Raw genomic sequence first — 25,394 nt, forward strand, 5'->3', positions numbered from 1 at the left:
CTAAAGTGTCTCTTAGCTCATTACTATGAATAATGTGTTTAGTTCCGATTGGCAGCAGTGCTGCTACGCCAAACTAAATAAATGGGTTAGGTGTGATTATCAACCTGCCTTCGAGCAGTTTTTTCCGAATCCCGTCCCATCTGCATTGTAAAATAATATTTAGAACAAGCAGTACAAAAAATTGTTTTATTTACATGCAGTCATAATGTTTATCGCTCAAAATTAAGGCAACATGTACCAATTCACATGTTCAGAGTATTACACTCAGCGTTCTTTGGTTCATGTTTTTCAGAGTCAGCCCCGAACACCTGGACTCACTTTCGTGCACAGATGTTCAGCAGCAGTGGGGCCGAGTGGGTGTCAACACCCTGTACGAGCCTAGGCCAGTCCATGAATTCTGCCACGTCGAACGTAGGGAAGAGACCGCATTTCCGCAGAACGTTCAAGAAGACATCCGAAAGGAGCTCATAGAGGCAGCGCCAAATTCTGCTCTTGCGAAGCATAAGCAACGACAGAGAAAGACAAGGGAGGCTGCACCACAAGACATCAGCGCAGAACGTGTGATGGACACAGTGTTCGCCGCAGAACTTGTTAATCCGACTCTGTGGGTTTACACAGAGTTTCAGTTTTTTGAGCCAGTTCAGCAGGGAATGAGCCTAAAAGTTAAAAGATTTTCTTTGTCCATGCTGCACTTCAAGCAACGGGCATTCTACGAAGTGAAAGTGTGCCTAATTCACGCGCGGGCCAACCAAATCTGTCTAGATTGCTAACCAGGATGGCACTTTCTGGCATAGTGAGAGAAACGAAGAATTACTGGGAGTATTTGCAGAGAGCTGCACACGTTCGAAGAGAAGAAGAAACGGACGTGGGCTGCAAAGAGCGATCGCCTGTATGTTCGCAGCACCTCCACAGGGAACAAAGCAACCACTAATGGAAAAGGCAATGAAACCGTTGCACTAGACCAGGCAAAGGTCGGCAGGCTGTTCTGGTAGTTGCGCCAGAAGTTCCGGGGCTTGGCTACAGTCCAGATGGAGTGAGCAGCCATGGTAACAGGCGCGTTCTAATCGTAGTAAAGTGCCCCGTGCTAGGTAAGAAGGGCAGCATAGTAAACCTCGTGCACAAAAGAAGTTGCAATTTCTCCATGCCAAGGAAGAAAACATTGTTCTCAGGAAGAAGCACAAATAATATTCCCAGGTGCAGCTGGGCCTGCCCCTTCTTGCTATGGATGTTTGCCACTTTGTTGCCTATTGTCCTGTGGGAATCCTTGTGCTTGAGGTGCCAAGGGACGTGCAGCACATACGATATCTTTTGGGCAGGCTAAGTACGTGTACTTTAAAAAAATTCTTCCAAAGTTTGCTGAGATTACCATTCGCTAGCATTGCGTCCCCAATACATAATGATAAGGCCACTTAAACGCCTTCAAATATTCTGCTTTCTCTTGTGGAGCCCAGCGATTTGTCTCAATTACACTGGTCACTCACTAATAAATGCAGAACAGACTCATGATGGCAACAGTGTTGTTTTATTTGTGTACATTCTACCATTGCACGTTTTGGTGAAACGTACACTTCAGATCGAAAGGTTAGTGATGGCTATTATCACATTTTTTGTCATCAAGCACACTTCTGTGACTTGTGCTATAAAGAGAGAATGACATTTCAAAACAACGTGGTCAATCCTTCACTGTTTAAAGAAATTTGTCATCTGCGAGAATAGGAGCACACAAGTTAGGCCCCATGCAACTCATAACAGTCGGCCAGTGTGTGGCAACATGTCACTTGAAATTACAGAATTGAAAGCCTTAAATATTTCTAATATCTGAATTACCCGCTCAACATAAACTCTTGCCCTTGCAATATCAGCTGTTTTCCCCGCATCCCCTTGGGTCATTTTGGAATCCTTCCCTGTAACGGGTGGCCTGACAGTGCGAACTGCACGGGACTCGCACAGGTCGTCGATGAAGAATCCCCTGTCAACCATAATGTCATCTGTAAAGACTCAAATTTGTCAAGCAGGTCTGAATGAGTTAGTGATCAAATGTAGCGCAGCAGAAACACACGGGACGGAAAGAATACACACAGACGAGCGCTGACTTCCAACTGATTCTTTATTCACACTAGAGCAAATATATATGCTTAGCCTTAGCAGGAACAAAAACGACAGAGGAAAAAAAAAACAAATAAAAGCAAAAAACTGTGAGGCGAGTTGCTGACTGTGCACCGCCGCAAGACCGTGGCAGATACGTGTTGGAGGGCCTGGACGTTCTTCAGCGTGGTAAGCCCCCTAATAGAGTTGTGCCTGTAGCTAAAGTGGCTGCTCACCTTAAAGACAATGAACTCTGTGTTGTTCCTTCAGACAAGGAAGGTGATTTTGAGGTGTTATCGCCGGGTAACTACTTCTAGAAAGCCCTTGAAAGTGTCGCTTCTGTGTTTCGCGCTTATGAAGGCACTAGCTTGGTCAAAGTTAGGTCTAGGGCAAGGCAGCTGTGCTCTGAACTAGATTTAACGGCCCTTGCGAGCAAAATTGGGAAGATTGACAAACTTACCCTTGACATGTTCTTTCCTGCCAAGACACACAACGTTGACATGCCTTTCAGGACAATCGTCTCGGAAAGACGTTCTTGGAAAAACGAACTAGGGCGCTTTCTGCAGGACAAGCTTAAGGTTTTTCGAGTTGACGACCCATTCAGAATTCAAAATTCTGGAGAAGTCACTGAATTTCTCAAGCAGCAATCGAACACAACACTGAGGGCGTTCTCGATTGATATAAAGGATCTTTATTATTCGCTCTCGCACACAGACCTGTTAGAGTGCATAGAAAACTGCATGAATAACTTTGGAGCACTGGCGTTTCAGAACACGGCTGGCGTGAGCTATCAAGCGTTCCTAGACCTTCTGTCGTTGTACCTCACGTCGACATTCGTACACTGGAATGAGAAAGTGTACATTCAAAAAGAAGGCGTCTCTAGCGGGTCGCCCATAGCACCTTTTTTGAGTGACTTGCTGTTGGCGAAGGTGGACAGGGCGGTGCAGGAACGGCTGAGTGAATTTTCCGTCGTAAGGACTTTCCGCTACGTGGACGATCATCTGATTTTTCTGCGCTGTAATCCGCAAACGTTCCACCCTCAGGTCGCGCAGGTACTAGAAACTTTCAGACAATATCTCAAGCCGCTTGTTGTAACTCACGACATGCCGGACGGGGACAACCTTCGGTTGCTAGACCTGAGGATTCGCTTCCTTGAGAACTACACGTGCTGGTGTTATGAGCCTCGCGCGCAGAAGCCAATTCTGCCGTTCACATCAGCTCACAGCAAACTTGTCAAGAGAGCGATTGTGCAGACATGTTTTTCGAATGCTTTGCAGAGGTCTTGCCACCACACCTTGTCAGCCAGCCTCCAGGCTCAGTCGGAGCGCCTAGACGGAGCGGGGTACCCTCGCTCATTGCTTGTCTCCGTAGCCGAGACAATGCGTAGGAAACAGAAATGCAGGGGTACTGACCGCGCGCACACAAGGTCAAGCTACAGCGGAAACACAGAGAGAGTGGCCGTGATTCCGTATATGCACTCCGTGACCAATCGCCTTAATAAAATGGGACAACGAGTTAATGTGAAAGTCGCTTTCAGCGCTCCCGATAAGTTGTCTCAGCTGGCAAGCAGTACCTGTCCCGTAAAGCGACGTGGGGTCCAATGCACTGTCAAACACAGGACACAGTCCGTGGAATGTGGTCAAAATGTAGTTTATAGAGTTCCCTTGTCGTGCGGAGCGAGCTACGTGGGAGAGACTGGCAAATGTCTCAATGAGCGTCTACGCGAGCATGCGAATGATGTGCGTAATGGCAAGGAAGGTTTTTTTAGCACAGCATGTCAGCAGGTGTAGGGATTGCACTGCGCAGTTCCCTAGCACCACAGTCGTGGAGAAAATCAAAGACAAGCGAGCGCGCTTAATCAGTGGGGCAGCTCAGATGGCGGGGGAAAAAGACTGTGTTATCAAACCCTCGGTCGCGGTATCTGACCGTGACTTACATTTTCTGCAATGTGATGCCATACGCGACAGGCCACTGTGATTGTGAAAACGTTTGGCACGTGTTGGGTGTACTCGCTCTTTCTTTGTCAGTTTTTGTTTTATTTTGTTTTTTGTTGTTTTTTTGTTTTTGTTTTCCTGTGTCTTTTTTTGTTCCTGCTAAGGCTAAGCATATATATTTGCTATTTTCTGAATAAAGTACCATTTGGAAGTCAGCGCTCGTCTGTGTGTATTCTTTCCGTCCCGTGTGTTTCTGCTCCGCTACATTTGATCACTACAAACTACCAACTAGCCCAGTCTACAGCTTTACTGAATGAGTTGTTATTGCCTTATCAGAAGAGCGGCCTCAATAAGCGTCGCTAATAAACGTAATCGTTACTCCTGGACTGACGCACACTAGAAATATAATTGTGTACGGTGACTTGTACTGCGAATAGGTCAACAGCCGACATGTCACACAGTGTGAGCGCTCTACGGGAATTTCAGTGGAGTCTGCAACTCCCATGTTATTAAATATTTCGTCTTCCGAAGGCCATTCACTAGCTGCCTGCAGCGTAGCGGCAAGAACTAGAAGGGTGTGCACAAAATATCTGTGCACGGAGGAAATGCTACACACACAGCAGTGCAGGACAATGAAATCGCTTGATTTAGAACAATGAAAACTAGAACCACTCTTTCTTTAGGTGATGCCTCCATCTTGTTCGTGTTTTCGTGTTTCTTAACTAGTACGGCTAGCTTAATCAAAATCTTATCATCTTGGATCTCTGTGAAGGTGTTAAATTCAGTGTTTGTTGTCAGCAAAATAGTTATCCTCAATTTTGGCCCTATTTCGTGCTGCGAGTTAGCTTGGACTGCTTTGTGTTCCTTTGGTGCACCATCCAACCGTTGAAGCAGCAGCAGGGCCTCGGCAGCTGCCTGTTCTGAAATGAGGCAAATCACAAACTTTTTACACATGCAGTACTCGCACATTTCTAACTACGTTTAGAAAAACTACCTTGTGTCACTTCTACGTTAGGTGAGGCCAAGGGTGGGCGCGAGCTGGCATCTTCCATCCACTGTTGCACAGGTAGGTCTGCTACAAAAAGCAGGATAAAAGGAGATGCCCAAATTTGGATAAGCGCAAATCATCGAAAGCTTCATTGCGTTTTGCAACAACTTGAAACCTGAGTTCACAGTTGCTACATACCTCAGAAGTATTTTAGCAACTTTATGTAACTGTCAAAAACAGTGTGGGGACAGGTGTGTGTGCGTGTGTGTGTGTGTGTGTGTGTGCGTGCGCGCGTGTGCGTGCGTGTGTGTGTGTCTGTGTGTTTGTGTGTGCGTGCGTGTGCGTGCGTGCGTGTGCGTGCGCGCGTGTGCGTGCGCGTGCGCGTGCGTGCGTGTGTGTGCGCGCGCGTGTGTCTGTGTGTGTGTGTGCGTGCGTGTCCTCGCGTGCGTGCGCACACTGTTGCTCCAGAGCGCCTGGCCCAAATGCGTTGCACGAGGCGACGCGCCGACAGCGAGGCTGAGCCACGCCTCTCCCTTTCGTCGCTGCGGCGCGGCCGAATTCCGCATCTCAGAACGTCCAAATAAGGGCATGTCGCTACGCCTGGAGGCGAGGTCACGGAGACGGCGGGGGCATCGCCCTCCCTTTCCCCATTGGCGGCGCAGCTGACTCACCGCTTCGCTGCCATTCGTCGGAATTCACACTTCAGGCAGCGAGAGCCCTGATTGGAGCTATTCGAACTTCTCGGGGCCCCAACGAACTTCCCGGGGTTTAAAAGAAGCCCGTATGCTCTCATTATCGGCATTCCTCGGTGGCTTCTCCCCGGCACCAGTCTCTTCGGAGGCACCGAGTGAAAGTGTGCTGTCGCCTTTGTGCGAGTCATGTAACGTTAGCTTACCCTGTACATACTGTATATAGATGTTACTTCAGCTATTCGTCGGCTCGAGAACTTCTTCGCTCTGCTCCGCGCCGCGTCGATAGCGGACGGAGCAAGGCAACGTCCCTACACCTCTGGCTGCGCTCGGATGGCCAGTCGCAACAGTTGGGGGCAGCGGTGAGAGGGCCCAGTCCCAGCAGCGGTGACAGTGTCGGGATGGCCGATTCCCAACGTCGGTGACAAGCTGGATGCGTGTCACAACCTTGGCGACCGCCCTGGGATGCTCATTCCCAACAACACACTACAACAACGCACTGCATTGTTATTGCCTCACCACTGCTCCCGAGTTCCTCCGGCGTCAATGCACGCTCACAAGTGCATGCACCATTTGAAACAGGTCCCGGGCTGTTCTCTGAAATAAAACAGTTAACCGACAATTAGGCGAACTCAATGGAAATTAAATTAGCGCTTCAATGCTGTTTTTTGGGGGTATGCAGCATCTAAACGTATGATGTTTGAACCGTCAACGCGATCCAAACCAGTGCGTTTAGAGGGTTAACATTAAAAACCCTTCAGCAGTGATTGCATTAGGTGGCTGTTTAAATAAAAACGTCAAACAACGCACCGTTCGATACTTCTTTCCTGTTGCGCGTCGGCCTCGCTGCAACATCGTGACTGCGCACAGGTAGGTTCCGCGAAGGTACCGCTCCCTTATTTAGTCTCAGTTTGACTTTAACCAGGTTATCTAAAATCAACGTTCATGCATCAGTGAGCCGGACAATACAGAATATACGCAAGGAATCACATATTTCACTTACCGAGCTGGCTCCAAAACGTCATCTTTTTTGAAGTGGTCGCTGCATACGAACATAATTGCGTCACTTTCTTTCCAATGCGGAGTTTAATCACCCACTATTTTCGTAATTTTCGGTTCTGCGGAAAGCAGTGAAGGCTTGTTTTTCCGCTTTTCGCTCGGTTTTTGCACTGGGGGACACTGCACATGCGATTGCTTTTCGCTGCATGCGACATCGCCGCCGTCGTACTGCCAGAGTGGGCCCGTACGCCGGAGCGGTCGTTTCGCGATCACCTTCTCGAGACTTCGGAAAAAAAACGCATGGCGTCACTAGCGTCTCTCTCGAGAGCGAATATTACGGCAGGAGGAGCACGCAGTAATTCACGTAACACCAGCAAATCGAAATTAAACCACCAAAACCACGAACAACGCACAACGAACAGGATACGTTTTTTTTGCACACCGCACCTAGGACCGCACTGACTGCTAGTCTAGACAAGACTTATTACTACAGTAGGCTATATAGCAGCTATTCCATGATCACGCTTAAAGCAAACTAGGCAGACGCCATTATAGTTTTTAGTTAAAGTTGATAATAGCAACCATATATATATAATGGCAGTATATTTTCTTATAGCGAGCAACGTCTTCTGTTGTAAGTTGTTCAAAAGCAAATAAAAATTCCATTAACAAACAAAGTTATTATCATCGTCGCCTACACCATGATTGACTGTTTAGTGTTTTGTTCAGCTAAAGCAGCTAAAGTGAACTGGAATAGTAGTTCAGCGTTCAAGCATTCACTTCTTTACTTTTCATATACAGAAGGGGCGCCTAAAAAAATTATTCCCCGCAGACATACCCACACACACAAGCACACAAAAGCACACACACACACACACAAGCACGCAGGCAACCAGTTCACTGAAATGGAGGCTTAACAAGGCTGGGCAAGCCGAAATATGTAGACCTCCGTTTACTAACCCCTCGCATTGCGCTTTCGTGGCTGAGAGGATAAATGCTCGCTCACTCATCCGAAGGGTGGTAATTCGAAACCTGCGTGGTGACTTTTTTGTAGCTCTGTGTTTCAATTTAGGTTTTCTTGCCTTAGGTTACATTTTCTCGGTTTAAGTCATTGCTTCCCTGTGGCTGTGTCCTTTGTTTTTTTTCTGTCGCAATATCTTTCTATCGCAAGTTCTACCTGGCTTCAGCATTTTGCTGCAAGTATAAGCGATTTTACAACAACCCTGAAGGAAAACACAAAGACTAGGACTAATGCAAGCCACTTCCTAGGTTGTTTTTGTTTTCATTGCTTTGTTTTCAGTTCGGCAGTTTGTTTTTTACTTTTTCTGCTCTTTTTATTCGTCTCCCATTTTTTTCGTAAGGGGACGGAGGAGGCACTTGAATAGCCTCGATCAATATGTATCCTCCTTACGCCACTGTTTCATACAAACGTACCAGTTGGTAACATAAATTCTACGAATTTATCAGACCTCACTAGCACGAAATAAAATATACAGTGCTGCAGAATTTCCACAAACCATCGGCATTGTGCCTTACCATCTCTAGCCAAGCCAAAAGACATAACCTTTCGAGTATAATTACGGCTTATATGCTCGACTTCATGTTTACTTGAGTAAACACAACTGGACTGTTTGGTTTACGGCACTTCAGAAAAAGAATGTAAGAAAACAAATAGTTGTATCTTCCACCTAATGTCCTAGAGGCAACAAAAAGGACATAAGTAAGTCTTTTGACTTCCTTTTGCCTTCAGTACAGGCATGAGCAACAGCATTACGGCACACAGAAAAAGAAGTAAGAGAGCAAATTTAAGTTCTATGTCCAACACAATATCCTAGAGGCAACAAAAAGGAAATAGGCCAACCTCTTTTGACTTCATTTTGCCTCGAGTAAACACATGGGCAATACAATTGCGGAACTCAGAAAGAGAAAAAAGCAAGTCAGTTTTAAAGTTTTATAGTTCGCGTCCGAAATAAAATCTTCATATGGCAATATTAACTTCATTTTTACCCTAGGGCATATAAAGGTGAAACATCATGGCTGTTTGTCCGGCAGTCAATAAAAAGTTCACAGCCTGCTTATGTCCTAGAGGTAACACAAAGGAAAAGTCAAAAGAAAGGCCACACAGTCAACATGCAGGAGACACAAAGTAAACAGAAAGGAAAAATTCATTTTCATAAGGGCGTATAGTATTTGGTGTGGTCATACGGATCACAGAAATCAGAATTGATGCTTTACTCAGTAAACGAAACACACTTAAAAATCTTTATTGCTATGCTCCCCAGAAAATGCTGCCTTTAATACACAAGTTGGACATTTGAACAATACAGAGAAAACATTATTCAGTTTCCTCCGGGTAGCCTAGGCAGTTTCACATTTCGTGGTACTCCCGGCATTAGCTTTTGGAACGTACTATTGGGACGAAATGTTTCGGATTCATTTGATGCTTCCACGTAGCGTCGCATCACAACCTTTCTGGTTTCTTTAACGGTCACTGTTTCCTCTTTGGAAAATTTTATTATTTCTTCGTTAAGTTGTTCAGGGTACTCACGCATTAGCCAGTGTCCTCCTCGAGGGTAAAATATAAGACGAGATCTAGTGAGCCATTCCTGGTTATAGAGAGCCACACGAGTAGTGAGGAATTCGTCTTGTTCTCCCCACAGAATGAGGGCGGATACGTTCAACTTGCGGTAGTTTTTTTCGTCTAGGCTGTAGATATCGTAGTTGAAGGCTCGGTAGTAGTTGAGAGCTGAAGTCAGGGCCCCTGCATGAGGTAAAACACAGTTACTAAAAACAATTTTTAGCCTTTGTATTTATTAGGAGAAGTAACGCTTCAGCAATGAATCAGCGTCTGCATTACCAGAATTGCCATCCATGGTACCCGAAAGCGTTCATAGTGCTACCCCGGAACCTGTCGCGATGGCGGGATACTGAAGGTCTACAACTACAAGCCACCCTAAGAAACGCGCTTGGTGTGAGGCCACCGTTTTCTAACAACGAAGACTACCTTAGATTGGACTTCAGCAAAGTAAAACGTGTTTTGTAATGAAGACTGCTTGAAGTGTGCTCTCGCCGTCCAATCCCTCTCACCGACCAGCAACTCCCGGACTGAGCATGTAGCACGGATCAACGGCTTTCATCAGCGGTGCGTGATCGCGCGGCACGAGTCGAATCCTCTGGCTGGTTCACCTTGGACGGTTTGCCTCTTGATCCCTCTCTAACGGACTGTCTTCCTTCCAATAAACCCGTTATTAAATCCAATAAGCCCTAAGGGACGTCTTGCTCGTTGGCCGCTCCGCCTGCAGGAGTATGATATTCGAGTTGATTACAGATCCGGCCGCAAGCACTCTGATTCGGATGCACTATCTCGCTCTCCGCTGCCTGGTAATCCGGAACGTCTTGCGGGAACCGATACGCTCGTAGCGTCATTGACCTTCACCGACATAGCTTCCCGGCAGCGCAGTGATCCATGGATTGCGAAGATCGTCGAGTTTCTCTCCACTACACCGACACCTACATGCCATAGGGCTCTTGAACGCACAGCCGCCCATTTTGCCATACGAGATGGCCACCTTCTCTATCGCCGCAATTATACGCCCGATGGTGGGAAGTGGCCTCTTGTGATTCCGCACACTTTACGAGCAGATGTATGCACTGCTTACCATGCTGATCCGGTCACGGGTTCGATTCCCGGCCGCGGCGGCCGCTTTTCTGATGGAGGCGAAAAGCAAACACGCCCGTGTGTACGAGATTTTGGCGCGCGTTAAAGATCCACAGGTGGTCAACATTCATCCGCAGGCCTCCACTACGGCGAGCCTCATCGCCTGCGTTGCGCCGGCGCGTTAAACCCCACAATTAATTACCATGCTGATCCTGATTGATACTGATTGTAGGGTTTAACGCGCCGACGCAACGCAGGCGATGAGGCGCGCCGTAGTGGAGGGCTCCGGATTAATTTTGACCACCTGGGGATCTTTAACGTGCGCCGAAATCTCGAACACACGGGCGTTTTTGCTTTTCGCCTCCATCAGAAAAGCGGCCGCCGCAGCCGGGAATCGAACCCGCGACCTCGTGCACAGTAGCAGAACGCCTTAGCCACTGAGCCACCGCGGCGGGTACCATGCTGATCCCAAACCGCTCACGATGGACTTCTTAAAACGTACATTCGCCTCCGCCAACGATACTATTGGCGTAGAATGTACAGCTCCGTGCACAAATACATTCGTGCCTGCACTGACTGTCAGCGCCGCAAGACGCCTGCACGGAAACCAGCCGGCTTTCTGCAGCCTTTCTCATGTCCTCTTCGTCGTTACGATTGTGTCGGCATCGACCTTTACGGCCCCTTGCCATGCACTCCTTCCGGCCACCGACGGATTATTAGAGAGAGCTGACCGTTTCGGACGGTCCGCTCCGCTCCGATAGGTAGCGGGAGCGCCATTGCGCATGCGTGGCGTGCAAGGCCGCTAGCGGCGATAGCGGAGCGGGACCCCGCAACGCTAACCGGGGCCTCTTAGCGGGCCATCGCGGCTGCTTGGGTTACCGTGCGGAATGTCAACATAGCTGCCCGGCGATGCCAGTGCGCTCCCGCGAACTCCGTTTCTTTAGTTGAAATGCGAGCGACGAAATCGCAACTGCTCTTCCGAATAGGCAAAGTGCCACACTCCTCAATGAGTTTTAGTATGGAAGCGAAAAACGGCGACCGAAGCGCAGGGCTGCTTCTATGCAAGGTCGAGAAAGACAGCCTTGTCTTGGCTATTCCAAAGTTTATCGGCTTCTTTAAAATAATTTCGAGCCACTGTATTAAAGAGGTGAAATAAGGCACTGAACACGGCAGTTTACATTACTTGAGCGACCAAATTAGAATTCGTATACCTTTAAGTTCGCGATGGCGTTTTCGTTTGCACGCGCACAGGCACTACCAGTTACGCGAATCTGTCCCCGTCGCGGGAGATACGGTTATCGCTTAGCTAAAAGCCTTTCTGCCGCTGAAGCTGCGGTTGTGCTAAGCGGGCCGTCGGGAGTATAGCGGAGCGTCATAAACGGTTAGCTAAAACTCTCTATTGTTGCGGTCGACTACCTAACACGCCGCGCCGAAATGGCAGCGCTGCCAGCCGCTACGCCGCGTTATGTTGCTGGGTTCGACTTCTGCTCCCTCGTCTTGTGGCATGGTGGGGCCCGCAAATTACTCAGCGACAGAGGGCACGTATTCTTCTTTGACGTTGTTGAATCCCTCCTCGCTCAATGCAGAATTGTTCATCGCGCTACGTACGAATACAACCCACAGACGAACGGCCTGACCGAGAGGATTCAACCCCACACTCGGTGACATGCTCACCATGTACGTCGCTCGTGATCATTGAAATTGGGATGTGGTGCTACCTTTTCTAATATTTTCTTACAACACCGTCGCACAGACCACTACTAGCTTTTCACCTTTTTTCCTCCTCTATGGACGCGAGCTGTCTTGTACAATGGACACAATACTACCCTACAGCCCTAATTCTTCTGAGCCGACAACCCGACAACCATAAGCCGACAACCCGAAGAGTGCCGGCAGCTCGCCCGCTCACTGACAACAAATGACCAGGGTCGCTAGAAGCATCTTCACGACAACGATCACGCCTCATCTTCCTATCATGCAGGCGACCTTGTGTGGCTGTGGGTCCCCTCTACAACACCGGGTCTTTTCTCCAAACTTCTTCCGAAATACCATGGCCCCTACCGCATCCTCAAGTGTACTTCTCCCGTGAACTACACAGTTGAACCACTGACGCCCTGTAGAGACCTTCGCTGTCATGGCAGCGAAACCGTCCACGTCAGTCGCTTGAAGCTCTACTACGACCCCGCGGTCTTTCCGTCACCGTAATTCGCCAGGATGGCTCCTGCTTCACCGGGGCATTGTAATGAAGATTGCTTAAAGTGCTCTCGCTCTCCAATCTCTCTTCACCTACCTGGCAATCCCCGAATGAGCACGGATCGACGGCTGTCATCACAGGTGCGTAATCGCGCAGCACGAGTCCAATTATATGGCTGGTTCACCTTGGACGGTTTTGCCTCTTGATCCCTCTCCAACGGACTCTGTCTTCCTTCCAATAAACCCCTTGGCAGCTTATATATTAAATGAAGAGCATTTCAGTAACTCACGATGTCACTGCGTTGACGTCCGTAGTCCGCATCGCTCCCCCTACACTATATAAAAAAATAATACTTACGGGCGCCAGGTTTGGATCCCACGACTCTGCGGGCGGAACGCAAGGTACATGGTACTCTACCCACTCGGCCACAAAGCCGACACAGAACGGAAGGTTACGAACGCGCCTTATCTTCTTGGCTCATTCAACCATCGGCCAGAGGTGCGCCCTTTCCCCCGCGTCCTTTTCACCTTCTCTCCGCTCGCCACACCCTCTCTCGCCGCGTTCGGTTCGGGCGCACAACAGGTGGGGACGTGCGCAACACCCTCTCTCGCCGCGTTGGGTTCGCGATGAGCAACAGTTGGTTCGCGCGCAAGAACAGGTGGGGGCGCTCGCATCGCGCTCTCTCGCCGCGGTCGGTTCGCGCTTAAACCACATATGTCGTTTAAGCGCGCTCCGGTCGCTAACATCTGTGGCGTGATCGTGACGTCAACATCACGCGTTCATGTGGTGGCGCTATTTCGCCGCTATAACACTCTCTCGCGAGGGGCATTGTATTGGATACGATTGGCTTGGCTTGGCTTGGCTTGGCTTGGCTTGGATTGGTTTGGATTTGGATTGGATTGGATTAAAGTGGATTGTGTTGGATTGTGTTGCGTCATAGCCGCGCCACGTTGCGTCATAGCCGCGGCAGGGGGTTCACGGCACGTTTCACCATCGACTTCATCGACAATGTCTACGCTGGAAGACAACAATTACAAAAACAACAACCAATACGTAATCCATACGACTTGCAGGCGCGCCCCCCGCGGAAATGCTCTGCATTTGATCGTGCCCCTCGCGAGGGGGATCTTTCTTTTTAACCTTCCAACATCAATGCGAAGCGCCAGTAGCGGGAAGCAGTAACTCTAAATATTTGCGCTATCTCACTGTGAAAATATAAATGAAAGTGTGAGTGACGAAAGTGAAAGTGTGAATGAATAAACATAACTGTCCTAAGCGCATGTATTCGGACGAGACGCATTATTACATTGTTTTTATGTGTCAAGAAAACACCAATACGTAGGAAATGTTGAAGCTTGTCATTCTTGATGACATATATAGAATTGATGGTTAATAAATCAAAATGTTATCCATCCATCGGCGTTCTAGAAATTGCTGCTCAAATAACTAATATAACTGTAGCTATAAAAAGTGGTCTGTCTGCGGCATGGTTAAAAGAGTGCCACAGACATGGCCTACGGGAATGTCGTGCGCCACCGGATCAGGAAGCGCAACATCTACGGCATGAAAAAAGTGGCGTTACCTTGGGCTATGTTTTAGCTGTACAGGTGGCCAACAAGTTATATAACCCGCCTTCGCACCGCGACACCTAACACCAAACAACCAGGATAACTTCCATCAACATTTTCTGGTCTGACTGATCCTTTTTTGTTGTATCATATTAACATGATGTTGGTGCTAACGACCCTTTGGGCAATGACTTTCGTGACGAAGGCTGGCCTTTTTCTTATTCCGGCCTACGATGACGGCTTCCATTACGTCATAACAGCTGCAGTTAGCGTATCAAGCGCAACACGCCCACGCGGAACGCTAAACCATAGCTCGTACAAAATATTTCACACCAACATGCGCACGTGCTACAATCCCATTTTTGAATACTCCAATACAAATATCATTAAAATCTTTTGTCTCTTTGCGCATTTCTTATCTTTCATATCCAAGAGTAAAGTTTTGTATTTTTCAACTCCTCAATTAGCTCAGCGTAGCACACTTATGTATCCTAGGTTTACTTGTGAAGATTATATACCGATGTCAGCATACGCAGGGGGACCGGACTACCTAAATACTCTTTCAATCTATTCGCCGCGAGATCTACATATAGGTGGCGGCAGCGCCGCGCTGCTAGTGTGGATGCTCCGCTGAGCAGCCCGGGAGAATGCACACTGAGGGCGCGCTTCGTGCCTTTCTCGCGTGCTATGTGGGCACGAAAGGCGCAGACAAGAGTGGTATGCTGTAGTTCGGTTCCTTAACGTTCAACGTATAGCATGGAAGCGGCAATAAGATTTTAATAGTACACCAAAAAAAAAGCGACGACCCATCGGGAATATCAAAACTGCCGCAATAATGACAATGAACTTGTACGCCGTGGCACGTAGCAAGCTTGATCTTTGCAGACTATGGCTTTGAGCCTTCAATGAACTCATAAATATAAACATATCAAGAAGCCTCTATCTCTGGAATTCAGTTTATAACAGCAGTTTCAATGGCTTTTGCAGTTAGCATGACGCTTTCTTGCATGTAAGGGATGCCCTGAAATGGTAACACCACTTAACTGCCCCGCATTTTTTCTGAGAGCTCACAATATTTTTGTGCTTTCGAAAGGCGACATAAAATTACTGAATCTTAACCAGAGCAGAGATATAAACCCAACCGTTCTAACAGGTCTTCTGAGCGCAACTTCAGTTAAATGAAATTTTAGCGACTCTGAAGGCAGGGTGGATGAATAACGGTATCGGATCACTTATTTAATGCTTTCTTCGCAAGTGACCCCGCCAATTAATTTCCTAACGCGCGCAGTACAATCAACATCTTATGTTTAGCTAGGCTTTGAAAAAGACAAGCAGGTTGAAAGTGTGTAAGCCGAGCTTCTGGGACCTCACAGTGAGCACTGATTGTCGGTTACGGCTGCACTGTTGACCGTTTGTGTTCGTTTTAAATTCTAACAGGTGCCCTGAACAGCGAGATGTGTTCGCATTCTTGCGTAATTTGGCTTATGAACCATGAAGATGTCAAATGAAGTTGCCCTGTTGCAGATGTAGGAAAAGCATTTCTTTTTATTTCTTGTTTATTACAACACAAACTACGTTGTGTTTTGAGCTGAGCCTCGTTTTTGTCTTGCCATTTAATTTTTTCGGATTGGTTAAAAAATGCACTGATAAAAGTATTCTGTGCATTTCGTTTTTGTAGCGTGAGCTACACTAGCCCAGGTTGAGCACTTTCGCGTAGACACTGAAGGGATGTTTTGCGCAAGCGCGAGGAGCACTGGATTGAATTGGATTAAATTGGATTAGATTGGATATCCAATCCAATCGGAGTACGGGTGTGTAGAGAATTGGGCGTGCACATTCGCCGGTCTGCACATTCCAGAGGAGTGACGTCATAGCCGCGGCAGACGCACTGGCACCGGCGCGTGCCCATCTGTTTGCCTCCGTTAGCAGTAGCCAAGTCTGACGCAGCGCCGGAGCTGCTGGATGGGCGTTTCGCGTGGCTCCTGGAGAGCCGTGGTGCCCATGCGCGAGGAGCAGTGACTAGACTGGACTGGACTGGACTGGACTGGATTGGATTGGATTGAATTGAATTGGACTGCTGAACCTTAGCTCACACTACGTATATCCTGGCATAGCCGAGCTAAGCCACCGCTATTTTTAGGGGCGAAGCTCCTTAAGTCATGGGTCTGTCCATCCCTTGTGTCTCGTGGTACGTGACCGCCGCATGCTTTCGGAGATGTCGCAAAGTGGGCCGCGTTGCACGCGCAAGAACCGGCTGCAACCGGCAGCGCAAACTCGGCACCGGGAGCGCGAGCTTGTCTGTGTTCGCCAACGGAGGCGCGAGCGCACGTGCACTGCGAGGGGGAGATCACGCAAGAGATCACGCCACGAACGCAGGCAGTCGTTCTCGGAGATCGAACGAGACGCAAGGACCTTTGCTCGTTTCCTCTCGTCTTGTTCGGGCACAAGTTCGCCCTAAATAAAAGTTCTTTCTTTACCGTTGTGTCCCATCCTACGTGACAAACTGTGGTGGAGGTGCGGGGTAGTCCTCGATGGCGCGGGGTCTTTCACCAGGTCTGGGCCTGGGAGCATTGACTCCGAAAATAAAAGTTTATTTGTACAATGTACGCACACAGTCTTACGTCTTTCTTAATGATGTAATGGGCGAACTTTCACGGGAGAGTTACGGTTACCGATGATCTCCCCCTCTCGAGCTTCGCCCCACTTATCATCATTCATTCCGTGGATATGGCGTGATTTTTTTCTTTTTGTTTTGCGGTTGTGTGTGTGTGTGTGTGCGGGGGGGAGTCAGCCAACGTTCTAAGCGCAACGAAAAGAGAACTCATGTAACGCGAAAAGCCAAACGTTGGATATCAGTATTACTTGCATTTGAAAGCGCGCTAAGCATCGTGTTTCGTAGCCATGAAAAAGAAGTATTTCAGCGAGTAAACGTCCGTATAGCTGAAACTGACTAACCACCCATTTGGTCAGAGAGAGAGAAACAACATCTTTATTTGGCCTGCGAAAAGGGTTACCTACTACCGCCGGCCTCCTGGGGGGGGGGAGGCAGCGGGTTCGGCCGCTGGCGCTCGATGGCCGCTAGCGCGAGCTGAACGACCTCTCGCTGTAGATTGTAGTCCGTGCTGGTTACCGCACTTTGCAGGCGCGGTGGTAGCGGATCCGCGGTTGAGTCCGTTGGTTGGCATTCCCAGAGCATGTGCTTCATGGTAGCTCGGTCGCCGCCGCACACCGCGCACGCGTCTGTCTGGTATATCTCAGGGCACACGTGTTTTGCGAACACTGGCGTCCATATCGCGCGCACCTGTAGTTGGCGTATTAGCACTGCCTCTCCTCGGGTGAGATTTCGGTGCGGTGGCGGGTAGGCTCTCCTGCCCTCCCGATACCAAGCCAGCACCTCCTTGTACGTGTCGATCGGCGTCATCTCGGTGTGATCGTCCTCTTCTTCGCCTTCCGTAGGACGAGGGCTCGGGGCAGCGTCGTGGCTGGTGAGCACGCGCGCTGCTCGGTCTGCCTCCTCGTTACGGTTCGCTCCCGTTCCCACCGGGCCCATGTGTGCCGGGAACCACTTGATGGTCACTGGCATTGTTCGTTGTGGTAGGGCACCGCACACCCTGGACGCGCACGAGGACACTCTGTTTGTGGCGTAGTTTATGATCGCACTGCGTGAGTCGCTCAGCACTGTCGCACACTTTGGGTTAGTCAGGGCAAGCGCGATGGCCAGCTCTTCCGCTTGTCTGGGGTCTTGGGCCCGCACGCTGCCCGCCGTGTACAGCTCCCCTGAGGTCGCCGCTATCACGGCCACGGCGTACGTGCCTTGGCGGTTCGGGTACGCCGCCGCGTCGACGTAGTAGGCGTTGGTGTCTGCCGCGTGCGTGGCCGTGAGGGCCTTTGCCCTGGCAAGGCGGCGTTCCCGATTCGTCTCTGGATCCATGTGCTTGGGGACTGGCGGAATCTGCATGAGGCCGAGCAGCCCGCGCGGCAGCGACAGCAGCGGCGCCCGGTCCCCCTCCCCCTGCAGCCTCGTTTGGTAGCCTACTCTCTGCAGTATCGATCTGCCGGTCCTAGTCAGTGTTAACCTCGTAAACTGCGCTGTGCGTTGTGCCTCTGCTATTTCTCTCAACGTGTTGTGAACTCCTAACTCTAAGAGCCGCTCCGTGTTGGTGTGTGTGTAAAGGCCTAGTGCCATCTTATATGCTTTGCGTATCAGAGCGTCAACCTTTCGACTCTCCGCTGCTGACCAGTCGTGGAAGGCCGCGACGTAGGCCACGTGGCTTATCGCAAACGACTGAACCAGCTTCAGGAGGTTGCCCTCTCTCATTCCTCCGTGCCTTGTTGCCACTTTCTTGATGAGTCTTACTGCCGTCATTATCTTCGTTTCGAGCTTGGTGACGGTGAGGCCGTTGTGTCCGAGTGCATCGACGTGTAGCCCGAGGATACGCAGCGTCTTCGTTCGCGGAATTGTCGTTCCGTCTCGCGTTCGGAGGTTGATGTCGGGTTCCGTCTTGTTTCCTCGACTCTTTCGTTTCGGTGGTATGATCAGTAGTTCAGACTTTGTCGGGGAGCACGTGAGGCCCGTGCCTTGCAGGTGGTCTTCGACTTCGTCGATGGCGCGTTGCAGAGACGCCTCGATCTCGCCGTCACTGCCGCCGGACACCCACAGCGTGATGTCATCTGCGTAAATGGTGTGTCCGACGTTCGGGATGCTCTGTAGTCGTTCGGCAACCCCGATCATGACTATGTTGAACAGCGTCGGCGAGATCACGGCGCCCTGCGGTGTTCCCGTGCTTCCCAGACTTTTCTTGGGTAGTTCCATGTCTCCTGCCACTATCGTCGCTGTGCGGTCCGTCAGGAAGTCTCGGATGTATGCGAAGGAACGCTCCCCCATGTTGAGGCGCGAGACCTGTTGTAAGATGGCTGAGTGGCGAACGTTATCGAACGCGCTCTTCAAGTCCAGGCCAAGTACCGCTCGATTGTCCATGGAGCTGGTCGGTCGGTCTAGGACTTCGTGCTTAATGAGCAGCATGGCGTCCTGCGTGCTGAGCTTGGCTCGGAAACCCAGCATCGTGTCCGGATATAGGCCCTCTTCTTCCAGGTACGCTTGCCATCTGTTTAGGAGGACGTGTTCTAGAACCTTCCCTACGCAGGACGTCAGGGAGATGGGTCGCAGGTTGTCGATACTCGGCGTCTTGCCCGGCTTTGGGATGAGAACCGTTCTGGCTTCTTTCCAGCTGGTGGGGAGTTTGCCCGCTCGCCAGCATTTGTTGAAGTATCCCGTCAGCGCCGTTATTGCCGCGTCACTGAGGTTGCGCAGCGCTTTGTTCAACACCCCGTCCGGCCCCGGTGCTGACTTGCAGTTGATGGTTTGAATGACTGCCCGGACCTCCCATTCCTCGATGTCGGCATCGAGCTTGGCGTTGGCCTCGCCCGCGTAACTCGGGAGGGGGGTTGGCGGAGTGAGTGGGAGGTATTTGTTGTCGATTCGCCGGCGTACCTCAGCTTCGCCGAGATCCTGCTTCGCCTTGTGTAGTGTCCGGGCAAGGACGTGATGTTGTGTCCCCTTCGTCTTGTTCTCGTCTAATAGATGGCGTAGTAGGTGCCAGGTCCGACTCTTGTGTATCTGGCCATCCGCTTCCTGACAGACCGCCTGCCATTGCTGACGGCAGAGCACCTCGCTGTGTTTCTCAATCGCGATGTTCAGCAAGGCGATGCGCTTGCGGAGCTTCCGGTTGTGGCATTGTCGTTTCCATGTGGCCCTCATCGAGTTTCGCGCCTCCAACAGGTGCGCTAATCGGCTGTCGACTTGTGGGGTCTCTTCATCCGCTTCCACCTCTGTTGTGGCTGCTTGTGTCGCTGTGTTGAGAGCACGCGTCCATTCGTCGATGTCTTCTATGTGCTCGGTCAGGGCGTCCAGCTTCTGTCTGTACTTGGTCCAGTCCGTCATCGCTTGCTTGCGGGGGGTCGGCGCTTTGCCGTGCAGCGGCACCGCAATCTCGAGGACGCAGTGGTCGCTGCCCAGCGTTTCGCCCGTGTTTCGCCAGCGAGCCCCGGCGGCGTTGCAGAATGCCAGGTCTGGGTTAGTGTCTCGTTGCGTGGATGTGCCGTGTCTCGTGTGCGTCGATGGGTTGTTTAGTAGTTGATACTCCGCTTCCATGGCTTCCTCGTAAAGGCTTTGGCCCTTTGTCGTGGACTTCGGGTACCCCCACGCCGTGTGCGGTGCGTTGAAGTCTCCGCACACGAGCGCGGTGTTGTCCCCTGCCAACTGCTTCGTCTTGTGCATAAGAGTTCGAAACCGTTGTTGGAATTGCTTGGGATTGCTGTATGCGTTCACGATGAAGACGCTCTCCTTTCGCTTGCGACCCGTGACGACCTCGATAGCTAGGTGTTCGATGGCACTGTTTTGAAGCAGGCCGTGCTCGATGTATGTGAGTCCCTTCTTCACCAGGGTACACACCCCTTGTCCCGCACCTTTCCCAGTCGTTCTTGCACTGGGCGGGCTGGCGTAGGAGCGGTACCCCGGCAGGCCCGGGGGAGCCTCGCTGTGCGTTTCTTGTAGGAGTATTACGTGTGGCCGCCGGCCGGCTTGTCTGATGTACTGTTGTAAGAGTGCCTTCTTTTTGCGCAGGCCGTTCGCGTTCCACTGCCACACCACGAGCTCTCGCGTTATCGCTGTTCGGGCCATGTTGGACGACTCTTGCTTGGGTGCTGCTGCTGCTGTTGGTGGGTTAGCTCGTCGGGTCGCGTTAGAAGTTGTTGTATTTGCGCTAGTATGCGTTCCATGTTGGTCATGCGAATGTTCATGTCTGCTGTCGTTGCCTCTAGCGCCGCTAGTCTTCGGTTGATTGCCTCCTGGTCCATTCCAAAACGGTCCATGCGCTCTTCCAATTGCTGGTGGCGTCTTTCGATCGCGTTTGTCACCGTAGCACGTCTTTTCGCCCTGGGGCCGAAGTCTTCTTCGGTTGTGTTTCCGTTCTGCGTCGTTGTTGTTGTTTCTTCTTCAATTGGTTCTGCGACTCGCGGTTCCGCGGCGTGTGCCTGTTCGGGTTCCTGCGTCTGCATTTGTTCTTGGTCTTGCTCTTGCTCCTGGGCTCGCGCTTGTCTCTGTGCCTGTCTGTGCGCTGTCCTTGGTGATAGATCTGGGATTTGTTGTTGCTGATGTTGCGGCTGTTGGCCGGCAAGGAGCATGTCTAGCTTCCTGCTGACCTCTTGTAGATGCCGCTCTTGTTGTGCGAGTTGTGCTTTGAGGCGCGCGTTTTCATTGCGGAGTGCAATCATCTCCGGAGTTGGTTGCGGTGGTTGTTGTTGCGGTGCATTACTCTTGAGTTCCTGCGGGTTGGCTTCCCGCTTCGGTCGTGGCTCGGTCACGGCGGCAGCCCACGTCACGCCCTCTCTCGGGCTGGGCTTGACCTGATTTCCATTGCCACTACGGCGGCTCGTTTCGCCTCCTCCGGGTGCTGCCGGAGCGCCGCCAGCCGTTGTTGTTGTTGCCGCCGCCGCTCTGTTGACGTCAGCGTTTCTATGTGGCGTCCGTTTCGCGCCATTTCCGACCGTTCGCAGCTGCGGGAAGTCGGCTAGGCCTAATGGCGGCGCTCGCCGCTGCTCCTCCGCCCGCTTGCGCTCCCATCGGCGCTGCTTGACCACGTGTGGGGTCTTGTAACGATTCTTGCATCCCGCCACCCCGGTGGGGTGCGCCCCGCCGCATAGCTTGCAGCGGGGTGTGCATTCTTGTTTCTGTGTGGGGCCCGGGTTGGGCGCTCCGCACGCAAAGCATATCTCGGTGTCCGGATAGGGACACACGTCTGCGCGGTGGCCTAGTCTGCCGCAGCAGTGGCACACCTCGTAGTGTTGTCTGTATAAGGTACATCTCGTTAGCACAGCTCCGTATTTCACTACGTTAGGTACTTTCGTACCCGCGAAGGCCACTATTACCGTGGTGGTGTTTCCGATCCTGTGCGCTTCGAGCGCGAGTGGGTTCGCTTCGTTCACGATATTTTCTTGTAAGTCCTGCTTCGTATCTGATAGCGAGATGCCTCGAATGACGCCCTTTACGGTGCCGTCTGGCGCCGACGAGTACGCGCTGACCTCGTATTCCCTACCCGCGATTCTGAGCTTGCGAATGCCTGTGTACATTCGAGCCCTATGTTCGTGCGGGGTACTTATCACGATGATGTTCTGAGCATTATTGGTGCAAATAGTGTCTTTTCTAGACTCCTGTAAGGTAGTTCCCGCCGTCGCGAAAATGGCTTCCATGAGCTTAGTTGCCTCGGTGCGCGCCACGTTTAGCCCGCCACGTGGCCTAAGTATGATTTTGATCTCCTCTTTCGGCAGCGCATGCGGCATGCGTGCTGCCTTGGTGAGTCTAACCGCGACTTGCTTCGCGAAACGCGCCTGATTTATAGAGGCTGCAGGAGGAGTAGCCAAAGCAACAGGGACCGACTCACCGCTGCCGCCGCGGCCGCCATCGCCGCCGGCCGCCCCGATCGCCTGCCGCCGCATTCGCCGCCTCGCCACCTGCCATCCCTCGTCGTCTTCTTCCTCCGTCGTTGGGTCCGTGCCGGTAACTGCTACCGCCACCCGTCCGTGGTCGTGGTTCACGTGCATCGTAGGTGCTTGAGGGCTATCTTCAGGTAGAAAAGTGGTGCCGATGTCCATTGTCGTCGTCATCTCCTCCAATGTAGCTGCCGTCTCCGTCATGGCGGCCGTCGTCGACGCGCCCGGCCCGAAGTCGTGCTAGGCCTAGGTTAGGCCTAGCTGGCCGACCACGTTGGCCGATCTGTCTTCGCCAGTAAATAGATGCAAATCGATGCAGCTCACTCGAAATTGGTGTCGATCGATTCCGTAGGTCGAGCAGCGTTGCCCTATAGCAGAAGTTCGTCGATATTTCCAATTGGCTAGGCACAAATAATCATAACCGTCGGAGCCGATGTGAGACACGTCCGCTCACTGCGGCGATCGCAGCGCCTCCCTCACCCATTTGGTCAGAGATTGTCCAGGAATTGTGGCTCGCCTTTTTCAAATCTGCACTCTTAGGCAAAAAGGACTAACAGTTCGTCCTTTGGGGGACTAACTGCCTCTGCCACAATGATTAGTCCCTTTGGGGACCAACTGCGAGGGGACGAACGGTTAGTCCCCCACCCCGGATAGTTTGTTCCGACACTCCCCAGAGACAAACTGCTGAGAGTGCAGAAAAAAGAAAAAAGCTTCGGCACCGGCAGGGATCGAACCCCCCACGCCCGGAATTACACACAAGGAACCAGACGCGCTAGCCGCTGGGCCACGCGGCCGGGTACCAGCTGCACAGCGTGTACAACGTGTAGTTCTGTGCATAACGCAACATATCCATTGCAACTGGTGCCTGAATTTCTATCCGTGCAAGCGAACGTGACCGCGTTTTCCGCCTTGCGCTTAGCGCTTTGCTAGGTTTAGGGACCATTGCTCAGTTCGATTGGAAGTAGAGCCTCACAACTATAGTTTTTCCTCGTAAATAACAATCAACTCGTCGTCGCCTAGTTGACATAGGTAGCTGGGCGGTCGGACGACTCATGTGTTTCCGCACAAATTAGCGCAAGCTAAGTGTTTTCTTAGTGTTCGATACATATGTTAAGTACACTAGGTATCGTGTGTGAAAGCGGTCGCCTGTGTGATTGTCAGAATAGGGAAACGGACCATATTTTCCTGCATCGGCGAAACCAAATTCGGTGTTCCTTAGCCTGAATTCTTCAAGTTCGCGTCGCTAGACGATGGCGACTGGGAAATGCAACCTGGTTTTACAGCAGTTGCAGCATTGTCATGGCTTTGGTGCACAAGGCAATTATGTACCGAGTGCAAAAGATTACTTCGAGACGCTTACTTCTAGCGAGCATTTTTATTTTGCAGTTGTCATCAGCACCTACTGCGTTTTTTCTCGTCGGTTAAACATATACAGATTTATTACGCTTAGGAATCAACGTTTGCTATTGTCAATATTTTTTGTGACTGTTGACGCGCTTGAAATCTTTCATTGGACGCTATTACCTCGCATGAATCGTATGAAACACAGCGTATCAACATAACCTCACCGAGAAGCGTCTGGCAATCGCGCTTCGCCGCTCCTTGCCATTACCCGCCGCTCTACAAACCCTTGGCGATTTTCATATAATTAACATCAATATTTTCTCCCGTGGTACCATCTAAGGGACCCACTGACTGCAATGGCTTGTGTTTTGGAAATGTAAAACTGTTCGCAGACATATGCGCAAAAGGGCAACGACGACGCCATTAGGGGATTAACGACGCAGCAAAGAGACTAACTGCATGCGTTTCGTCTTCCTGTTAGTCCTTATAGATCGGCGAGACGAACAGTTATACCGCATTTATGCACAGGGCACGTACTCTGCTGCAGATACTCCCGTTGAAGATGAACGGTCGCCCGCGAAGACTAACGGCTGTATTTTAGTCCCTATTTTAGTCCTTTTTGCCTAAGAGTGTGTATTGAAAGCGAGCATTGTGGGGAAAATAAATCCGGCGAGTTATGGCGCACACCCTGCACACATGTGGGCAACAACGCGCACTATATTACGCAATTTTTCCTCCTTTAAACTTAGGTCCACGTGAAGAGGAGAAGACGTGACCATATTAGGCATTTAGTTAGGCTGAGGGAAACACATTTCTGCACAAGGTGATTCATGTCGGTTATTGAAAATGGAATATATAAAAATGACACTTGACATGCCACAGGACCGGCGAAAACTAACTGCTTAATTTTACCCAGACATCCCCCAGAAATAAGATTGCGCGTCCACAGAAACGCATTTCAAAATAGGTAAAGTTAGCAACACAGTATAAGCAACGTCTGTCCAAAAAGGGTGCTTATTTTGGAAAAGGTACGGGAAGAACTCGATCACCCGGGCGCTTGAGGGTGAAATACGTCCCCGGGAAAGTATGGGCGATAGCGCACGGCTCGTGTGCAATGTAATTGTTTTTGTTTGTTTCGTGTTTCTATAACGACACAGCGCAATCTTACAAGTGTGTGGCAAATGCATGGATATGCACAGGTCTTGTCGCTTCTTACCCGCTTCGTGCATTAAACTTTATATCCTGAATAACCACCACGCCAACCTCAAAAAGCACACTTTGATGCATTCGAAACGGCAGACGACTGCGCCCATCAATACAAAACTTGCAATGCGTCAAAGCAATGCTTACAACACGTTTCACACTCAAGCTGTGACCACGCCAAAGATGTTTTGTGGAACTGAACAAGCGCATTGAACAAGCCCTTCTCTTCTGGCGCATACCATCTA

At 50.6% G+C, this 25,394-nt stretch overlaps 2 protein-coding genes across 2 annotated transcripts in view; both read right to left on the bottom strand.

Annotated features, from left to right (window-relative positions):
- Positions 1-4,843: 4,843 nt before the first annotated feature.
- LOC144164316 (AB hydrolase superfamily protein YfhM-like) overlaps positions 4,844-25,394 on the bottom strand; it is a 79,717-nt gene continuing 59,166 nt past the window's right edge. The window contains exons 6-7 of the mRNA XM_077694813.1: positions 9,188-9,456; positions 4,844-4,939 (exon numbers count right to left, since the gene is read on the bottom strand). Of these exons, the coding sequence (XP_077550939.1) occupies positions 4,844-4,939; positions 9,188-9,456 (365 nt within the window). The remainder of the gene's footprint in view (positions 4,940-9,187; positions 9,457-25,394) is intronic.
- On the bottom strand, positions 20,498-22,806 carry LOC144164165 (uncharacterized). The gene is made up of 2 exons (XM_077694683.1): positions 22,554-22,806; positions 20,498-21,911 (listed from the first exon to the last, which is right to left on the bottom strand). Exons 1-2 carry the CDS (start codon positions 22,804-22,806, stop codon positions 20,776-20,778), a joined length of 1,389 nt encoding a protein of 462 aa, XP_077550809.1. The 3' UTR covers positions 20,498-20,775.

Source organism: Haemaphysalis longicornis, unplaced genomic scaffold, assembly GCF_048455015.1.
Source record: "Haemaphysalis longicornis isolate Haplotype H1 unplaced genomic scaffold, Haemaphysalis longicornis Haplotype H1 scaffold_13, whole genome shotgun sequence".
Classification (NCBI taxonomy): Eukaryota; Metazoa; Arthropoda; class Arachnida; order Ixodida; family Ixodidae; genus Haemaphysalis; species Haemaphysalis longicornis.

What these genes read in the sequence shown, in the direction of transcription:
- LOC144164165 (XM_077694683.1), bottom strand. Translation starts at nt 22,806, where the DNA reads ATGACGGAGACGGCAGCTACATTGGAGGAGATGACGACGACAATGGAC. An exon ending in TGGCGGCCGCGGCGGCAGCG is followed by an intron (nt 21,912 to 22,553) that starts GTGAGTCGGTCC and finishes GCCACCGCGCAG; the next exon opens with ACGTGTGTCCCTATCCGGAC.